The sequence below is a fragment of the Gasterosteus aculeatus genome, chromosome Y, assembly GCF_964276395.1.
Source record: "Gasterosteus aculeatus chromosome Y, fGasAcu3.hap1.1, whole genome shotgun sequence".
Classification (NCBI taxonomy): Eukaryota; Metazoa; Chordata; class Actinopteri; order Perciformes; family Gasterosteidae; genus Gasterosteus; species Gasterosteus aculeatus.
The window spans coordinates 19,193,256-19,202,388 of record NC_135709.1 but is presented as its reverse complement, the minus strand read 5'-3'; the positions used below and the strand labels follow the sequence as shown (position 1 = coordinate 19,202,388).

Below are 9,133 nucleotides of genomic sequence, written 5' to 3'. Positions count from 1 at the left end.
CTTACAGTTTATTGAAAGGATGCTATTAGTATGTGTGTTTGTCACAGTGAAAGCCACTTATCACTAATTAATTTGTTAAAAAACTGTACTGAAATACTAATGCAAATTTAAACATTTGAGCCCTCCTGTAAACCTTAAAAAACAATGCTATTAAATCCCTTTACATTTCTTGGAAAGGTAAATATTGACCGTTAACAGAGCCTGGTCTGCCTGCAGTCCTCAGGTAGTCCAAAACCTCATCTTATTTTTCACCTCTTCAGTTATACAGCCTGCCGCCGAGACCTCGTCAAAGCACCTCAGCAAACGTCTAAATGTATATTTCCCTGCGTACATTTATACAGCCACACAACTGAAATTTGAATTTCAGAGGCTTTTCGGCTGTGGCATTATAAACATAATGTAGTTTGGTGTGATTATAGTTGCCCTTTAATAGTAGAAATTAATACATAGAGCAAGATATGTCTGATGCAAAAAAAGGTCTAATTCCAGGTTTTTGCCGGTTCCGTTAATGGCATAAATAAGTTTCTGTAACTCTGATACATCCTTCTTCCTTTTCCATTAATCTCAATTCCTCAACTCCTTTTCAGCCCTCACATCTGGCAATTATTTTTTTCCTTCTTATCTTCATGGTATTTATCCTATTGGTATTCTTACTGCCATTAACAAATGCATTATTTTCTACTCACTCTTCTCCCGTCTATTTATCATTTCCTCCTGCTCCTCTGCCCTTTGCCAGTCTGACTGATCATCAGAGATAAACTGCTCACTGATCTGCAGGATTTGGGGGTGTGGACTCTATAATCAATATAATTCTCCCATGATATAGTACCCGAGGGAGGGGCTGGAGGGAAAGTGAGATAAGAGAAGCGTAAATGGCAACGAGGGTGTACTGATTCCTTGTGGACACTGTCCCTTTAACAGTATTTTTAGTACGTCAGATGACAATCATCACTGGTGGGGTAAAAAAGACAGGGAGGCTTTGGGGACTTATGCAGTGTCCTGGTGTGATGTGGAGCGAGGAAGAGAGAAGGCAACGCACAAACCGAGCTCCCTTGTGACACACAGCGCACTAATGTAAAGGCTTGGTGACTCAAGTTATCAGTCAGTCAGTTACGTTGTTGGTACATTTATTATAAAGTATGTGACATTTTGTTTAATAAGTCTATAAAAAATGTCAATAAATAGTTTATTTTCATATTTCATATTAACTGTGTGAACCAGTGTTATTATTATTTTAATTTGTTTTAATACACCTAGACTTAAATGTCAATCAACATGTAATTTTTCCTTTCCTCTGCGCAGATATGTAAATTTAATGATACTGGCAGTGTGTGTGATCAGGTTACTGGGTATAGATTACATGGTGACCCTGCCGATACACCTCCATGCAGGGTGCTGCTCCACACAGCTCGGGCTCCACTGCAGAGATAACCATGACGGGGAAAAACTGCTTTCCTTTCCTCAAGGGTCAACGCCAGAGGTTTGTCTCTTTTTGAAAACTAGTTTCTTAAACAAACTACTTTGCCATTTGTTTGGAACTGTTGAGTTGTTGTTGTTGTTGTTGTTGTTGTTGTTGTTGTTGTTGTCGTTGTTATCGTCTTGCATTCCCTTAGCAGCAAACTGGCCTGATGGTTATTTACGTTTGGCTTTTTGGAAGCAGGTCCAGGATTCAAAAGACTTGCAGGTCTAAAAATGTGCAGGACTTTGTGCAGTAAAACCGGAGTAATGATTCTTCAAATAAATGTAAACTGTAAGCAGAGACGATCGTAGACAAGCGTCAGGGCCTGCTGTTACACTTACGCTGTTCAATCATATCAAATACAAGCCTTCCTTATCCAGATGTAGAAGCAAGTGAATGTTATACCGTAGATAAATTACTACAAGCTTCTGGTAATTAAAGATAGGCTTTGTATCTTCATCAGGGCTATTCAATCACACCACAGAGAAGGAAGCAGCGTGACTGATCATAATCATCCATTGAAAAACCTACTGTGAATTTACTCACATGTGGTAAAGCCAGACAAAAGAAACCCTCGGGTGAAAGCCGTTTTAATATTTAAATTGTTCCAATGAGCACTTTGAATTATTTTCAGTCCTCCATACACGTTCACTGCCTTCATGCGTGCAATTCATTTTCGGAGTTATCTCTACAAGTGACACAGTACGTGATGCTTCAGTTGTGTGAGCGCAGGATTTCAGTCTAGTCTGGCGTTATGAGAGGCTGCGTGGGAGAAAGTGGATAGCGACGCTGGTAATTTCAGTTATGGCATTTTTACTGACAAGTGGGCTCAAAAGAAAAGAACATGATGGTGCCGCATCTGGTGATTGCCTGCTGTCCTATAGTGTTACATAATATTGTGAACAGACTGACACAACTCACTTGTGGAAGCTTCTATCCTCCTCCACAGCTACGTTCTGTTTGTCAATAAAAAACATTATTATTATTACAGTATAATAACATCAGAAATCTTCATGATAAACTTATATTGTTAAACAGCGGTTTGTACACTGGGCTTGTTTCTTGAACAGCAGTTAAATCTCCCACCAATTCATTGGTCTATGGTAAGGACATGAGGCCTACTTTAAATATTTTGTATCGTTAGGATCATCATTCATTTTGTCTACCAAAAACATTTCAATACCTCGTTACGAGGATGAGGGAGACATGAGTAGTCTGAGATTACTGAAAGCATTTCTGGACCATGTAAAAAAACGAGAGAATATTTCCCCAGATGGAGATGACTGTTTCCACTGTGTGTGTGTGTGTGTGTGTGCGTGCGTGCGTGCGTGTGAGTGTGTGTGCGTGCGTGCGTGTGTGTGTGTGTGCGTGCGTGTGTGTGCGTCTGCAATGGAGCCAAATCTGGCGCTTACCAAATAGATACCATAGCAAGTCTGCCTCTTACACATCACGCGTGACATAACTCTCCCACATGTCCACACACACCACTTGCTCTTCATCCCTCCCACCCTTTTCTCTCTCGCGCTTACCACACATACTGAATAGGAATTCATGCGTGTGTAGTGTAAATGTAACTATGGGCCGATGGAGAAAGGGGGATCCGTTCCCCCCAAAAATTCCTTAATTGAGAATATGAATAGTTTTCCTTTTTTTCAGATTTAAATGGTTACATGATCGTGGGATCTTACTTCAAGACTCAGTCCAGTGTCAAATATAAGTCTCTATGTGTTCATTTATCTGTTCTCGAGCCGGAAGGTGAAAATAAGGGAGCCAGCAAGTTGTTCTTATCACTTTGACAGTGGCACACGATAAGATTGCCAAGATTGTCTCTTCACATAGCATCGACTCGGTAGAAAAAAACTCTTGTGGGAGAAATGCCAGAGTAAGAAGACAAGGTGAGAAGAGACAGGTTGTCCAGACTGAACTGGAATCTTTGTGGATTGTGTCCAGCATATCGTGGATGCAAGTGGATGAAGAAATTAGTAGTTCAAGTTCAATTTCAAGTTCAATTTTATTTATATAGCACATTTAAAAACAACCTCAGTTGACCAAAGTGCTTAACAAGCTCGAGCTAGTAGAGCTGATACCGGCAAAGTCAAGGAAATTTGAACGGGAAATTTTTTGCAAATTATTGTATTCTACTGAAATGGGTTTTGTTACTCGGTGTGCTTGCATTAAGGGACAATTGACTAGTGTATTATGCTTACATATTTAGTATCTGTCAAGTGTCTCACTTTTGTGAGGGTCAAACTGCAGCCCCCCACTTGAAAGGGCAGCTTGCTAAGAAGTGTAGACTGGATTCCACTCAATGACCAAGATTCGGACTTCTTTGCTTTCTTGCTTTTTATTTTTAAAATTGTCCAAGTCAAACCAGGTGAAAAACCTTGAAATACAAACATGAATGTAAGGTCAAAGAAATATAACCCAAGAAACCATAATCAATTCACATACCCAACATCACATACTTAATTTATAATCTACTGGAAATTAACCTCAAAATAAGTAGAAAGACAACCCAAATTTAAAGTATCCCAATACTAAATTAAATACATTTTTAAAACACTATTTAATGATGATTTTAACCTTTAAACTTCACCAGATTTTAACTCCGCTGAATACACACAAATCAAGTTTTATCCAATTACTTTTAGCTTGAATACTTTTTAAAACACATTAAATATATGGACATTTGATTTTGCATTTCATGCCATAAGTAGTCAGCCACTCAAAAGCTCACCGGCTCCTTCTTCAGCCTTTGCAAGCTTTATTCCTGCAGTCTCCTCTTCCCAAGCTCTTCAATCTCGCTTTCTCACACTGCTCGCTCTTCACTGTCCTGTGAGTGAGTGACTCCAACCCCCCTGATCGCCAGATCCTCTCCACCTGGTGCATTAAAATCTCCGCCTCCAGCCTGAGAGACACACCTAAGCCTACCTCCCAGCCAGAGAGGGGCTCGGTCTGCAACTCAACTCAACACCTCCCACTCGATCTTCCCACGAGAACCGCTGGAAAGATCGCACAGTGACCTTGTGGTCAGAGATCCCCTTTTTGGCCTCCTGCCTGCTCCTCCACTGGCAGCAGAACCACCAATCGTCGAACGTCCCGATGAAGAATTGTGGACTGAACGTCCCTCCAGATGCTGGAGGCAAGATGCCTGGATACTGATGTTGCAGGTCTCACCTGAGGGATACAGGAGCTTGTCACATCTCTGACTTTCACATCCCGTACTATGCCTCTGGAGTCTGGGTTGACACTTATAACCCTCCCAAGCTTAAAGTTACCCCTCAATGCATTTTGGTCGCACAGCCAAACAATATCTCCGTCTGCAACATTCCTCTGTGTAGTGTGCCATTTACTCCTCACGAAGAGATTAGGGCCGGCAAGTTGGCTCCAGGACCTCCAGAATTTGTTGACCTGGTGCTGCATTTCCTGAAGCCTCTTATAGGGGTAGCTCGTAAACACAAATGTTTTCCAGTCACCACTCGATGATGCCCGCCCCAACAGGAGTGCATTGGGTGTGATGTACTGCACGGTGTCTTCACAGCTCTGCACCCTGGCATCAATGGGGCGCTCATTCGACAGATTAGCAGCGAGCTGAAGTGTCGTCTGGAGTTCGCTGTAACTGAGCTCTGATTCTCTCCCCAGACTCTGGAACGCCTTCTTCACAATTCGAACAGCTGCTTCAGCAGAGCCATTTCGATGAGGTGAATCAGCCGGCTGGATTTCCCAATGCCAGCTGGTTCCATTTTGAGCTGAAGTTTCCTCCAGAGCAGGCCTATCCAAACCATCCAGAAACTGATACAACTCCTCCAGAACAGGTTTGGCACCAACAAAATTGGTCCCTGGGTCGGACCAAATCTTCTTAGGATGTCCTCGAATTGCTGTGAACCTCTGATAAGCCATCAGAAAGCTTTCAGTCGACATGGTGTTGGCCAGCTCTGTGTGGATTGCTCTACTGGCCATACAGCAGAATACGACGCCCCAAACCTTCATCCGGACCCTCTTCTTCACATCATCCTTGACCAGATACGGTCCAAACAGGTCAACTGCCGTGAATTCAAATGGAGCCGCTGACCTGGTTCTCTCTTGAGGCAGATCACCCATCACTTGGCGACATCTTCTAGCTCTGGCTTTCTTGCAAATCACACAGTTTTCAATGATTTTTTGAGCAATTCTCCGTCCCTTGATGACCCATGCTCTCTTTTTCACTTTCAGTAGAGTAGCAGCTGTTCCCTCGTGACCCCTGCTGTGAGCTTCACGAACCAACAATGTTGAAACCCAGGCACTGTAAGGTAAGAGGGGAACACTAACTCGGTCTTCATTAAAAGCCTGGACCCTCCCACCACAAACTAGTAGCCCCGTTCCTTCTTCTTTGAAGACTACCAACCGGTCCGTTGTGGTTGTTGGAAAGGTCACGCCCTCTTGTGCAGCAAGAAAAAGGTCTCTTAAGGCGTCTTGGCGCTCTGTTGCAGTGATGACCCCGGCTGATGAAACTGCCTCCCACTTTGGAGTCCCCAAGATCCTGCTTTGAGCTGCAAAGCACTTAGCTGCTCTCCAGACCTGGGCAACCGCTTTAACCAGGTGAGTCAGGTTGCTGAACCGTCCTTCATCCACCAGGTTTCGGACAGCAGCACCAGCAGGTGGTCTCCGACACTCCAGGTCTGGTGGCCCTTTCTTCACCTGAGCTCTTGCGAGTACGGCAGTAAATGTTTTCTTTTGCATCTTTCCAACACTCTCTCTGGCAGTTGCGGATACGTCCTTGGCCACTCATTTGCTGGTAAACTCAGGAACTCTGGTCCTTGCTGCCATGGTGAACCTTCATCCAAATCTTTTGGACCAGCCCCACGAGTGATAATATCAGCAATGTTGAGCGTTCCAGGGATCCACCACCAATCCTGACGTTGCGTGCTGCCTTGGATTTCTCCAATCCTGTTGGCAAAGAAAGTCTGAAAGCCATAGCTCTCACGTTGAATTGCACCAAGGACTGTTTGACTGTCAACAAAGTGGTACCACTGCTTGACTTGAATCCGGCCATGTTGCTCAAAGTACTTTTTTAACCGGGCGGCGAATACTGCTCCACAAAGCTCTGACTTGACTGCTTCCCCCTTGTGGTCCAAAGGGGTCAACTTAGCTTTAGACTCCACCAGCCTCACCATGGACCCTTGGTTAAAGGCCCACCGTAGGTACAGGACGGCACCATACGCATGCTCGCTGCCTTCAGAGAAGGTGATTGCATCAGGTTCAGCCGGTGCACCTGCTGGCGTAAGGGCTCTATGAAACTTGACCTTACTCAGCTTGGCGTATTCTTCGAAAAGGCTGATGGCATCTTCTCTGAGCTTTTCTGATAGCGCAAGATCCCAAGTGTCTTTGCTGGTGCTACATTTGGGTTTGGCCTCTTGAAATGCTCTCCGAACCAAAATGGCCCCTTTCTGTTTCACAGGCGTTGTTAGGCCAATCGGGTCATATAGTCCAGAAACTTGGCTGAGTAACTCTCGTCGTGTCAATGGGTCTGGCGTCTGAGCTCTCACCTGCTCCAGTCGAAGGTCTTGGCCAAGTCTCATTTTCCTCTTCCTTCTTGAAAAGTTTATCCCAACCATTACATGAAGCTTGTCATCTTCCAGGGTGTAGCCAAGGCCAAGGGCTTTGTTGTCCTCCTCTTTGAGCTGATTCGTCAGAATTACAGTCCTTGGAGTAGCCGCCTGGTCGTTTCCAGACGACTCCCTCCTACTTTGGCCAGTGAAGACCCATGGCTTCAACTCGAACCCTCCTGCTTTGAGGATCTGCTCCACATTTCCCGTGATGACTTTAAGTTGGTCCAAGTTATCATGAGAGGTCAAGAGGTCATCGACATAGCTGTCTTCCTGCAGCACTCAACGCTCTTCCTCAAGATGGCTGAACTGAGGGAGGTTAGCAGTCTCTCTCATGGCGAGTTGAGCGATGCAGCCTGCTGGCTTGTCTCCAATGTTAACTCTCGTGACTGCATATTCAGCCAGCTCTTCTTCCTCAGAGTCACGCCACAGGAACCTATGCAAATGCACCTCTTGATCTTCCAGCCACACTGAATTGTACATTTTCTTTACATCACCTACAGCAGCAAACCCTCCCCTCCGGAATTTAAGAAGCACAGCACGGATTGAGTTAAGGACGTCTGGGCCTTTCAGCAGGAGATCATTGAGGCTCACCCCTCTGCACTTTTGACTGCTGTTCCAGACCAGTCTTACCGGAGTTGTGACGGAGTGTGGGTTGGGTGCGATGAGGTGGCTAATGTACCATACTGGGCCAGTCCATTCACGAAGTACATCTTTGGTCAACTTCATTGCAGCCCTGCGCTCGACCATCTCGTGCACTTGAGCGGCATAGGCGGCCTTCCATTCTGGCTCCCTGGCCAGTTGCCTCTCAGTCCTCAAGAATGTGGCCTCGACTGCGCTCCTGTTGCTTGGTAATGTGGCTGGATCTTCCACCCAGGGGTACTTAGTGTGCCAGTGAGGCCTCTCACTGTGGTCATCAGCTGCTACATATGTGAGCCCGCTCTTTACCACCTCCAGCTCCCTTTCTTCAGCGAGGGTCATTTCTTTGCCGCCTGGCTGACAGTTTCCGCAACGACAGCCCCCACATCTCGGAACACAACCAGCACCAATGCTTTCCCATTTCCACCAGTCGATGAAACTGGATGTAGTAGCAGCACAGCTGGATATCTGAGGTTGGGCGGAAGTTGGGGCTCGCTGGCTTTGAGGAGGATGAACGGGGACTGCGCAGGTGTGTTCTTCATACTTTGCAGCAGCAGTTCTCATAGACCTGGCAAAGTGTGTCCTCGACGTATGGGCTGATACAGTGACCTCCTCAAACAGCTCAGGATGGGTGCCAGCAACTGTCTTCCCCATTGGTCCATCCCACAGTACGAGGTCCCCCACCGTTCGGATTTTCTGTGGAGCCAGTTGACCCTCCTTGTGACTTACAAGGAGCTGGATCTCTTTTGGCCTTGTCAGGTCGCTGAGCGGGACATCTGGGAAGAACTGTTGCAGTTTTCTGGCTGACACATGTCTGTGGATATCTGCAATGCGGTTTAAGCCGTAGCAAACCAGCTGGTGGGACTTGAGAGCGCCTCTTGAGGTGCCAACCCGGATTTTCAGGAGATACCGCTTTGTTTTAACAAAGACTTTCATGCCTCCCACCCCATGAACCACAAGTGTGATATCTTCACTTCTGAGATTGAGCCGACCTGCTGCCTCATGGGTGATATAATTGGTGTCAGAAGCTAGGTCGATCAGGGTCCCAATTCTCTGCCCAGCATTGGCTGTCACCTCCAAAAGCATCATAATGACGGGCCACTCCGCTAGGCCACCCTCTGCCAGAAGACTTGAGTGACTCTTTGCGACGTGGGAGGTGCTTGTTGCTGTATTGCAGAATGCGTCCCGGCACTGTTGGGCCAATTCAGGGGAGAGCTTCCTGAATAACTCCTCCTGGGCTTCGGTGTAATCCCTCTTGTTGCCACCTCCCACTGCGCTGCCTTTGCTCCTTCTCTGGGCTGTGCTGCTCCTGGATGCTTCGGCATTGCGACACAGATAGTAGTGGTGGTCTCTCCCGTCCTCGCACTCAGGGTTTCTGCACAGAAATGAGGTTTTGCAGAGATTATCATTATCATGGACCTCCAGACATTTCCAGCAGGCTCCCAGTTTT

The 9,133-nt window shown here is 46.0% G+C and overlaps 1 protein-coding gene across 1 annotated transcript; it reads right to left on the bottom strand.

Moving 5' to 3' along the window:
• Window positions 1–3,787: 3,787 nt before the first annotated feature.
• LOC144391134 (uncharacterized) lies at window positions 3,788–6,209 on the bottom strand. The gene is made up of 2 exons (XM_078097710.1): window positions 4,197–6,209; window positions 3,788–3,842 (listed from the first exon to the last, which is right to left on the bottom strand). The coding sequence occupies exon 1, from the start codon at window positions 6,176–6,178 to the stop codon at window positions 4,490–4,492; it is 1,689 nt and encodes a 562-aa protein (XP_077953836.1). The 5' UTR covers window positions 6,179–6,209; the 3' UTR covers window positions 3,788–3,842; window positions 4,197–4,489.
• Between the last annotated feature and the right edge of the window lie 2,924 nt (window positions 6,210–9,133).

Excerpts from the sequence above, each read along its gene's own strand:
- LOC144391134 (XM_078097710.1), bottom strand. The coding sequence starts at position 6,178 with ATGCAAAAGAAAACATTTACTGCCGTACTCGCAAGAGCTCAGGTGAAG.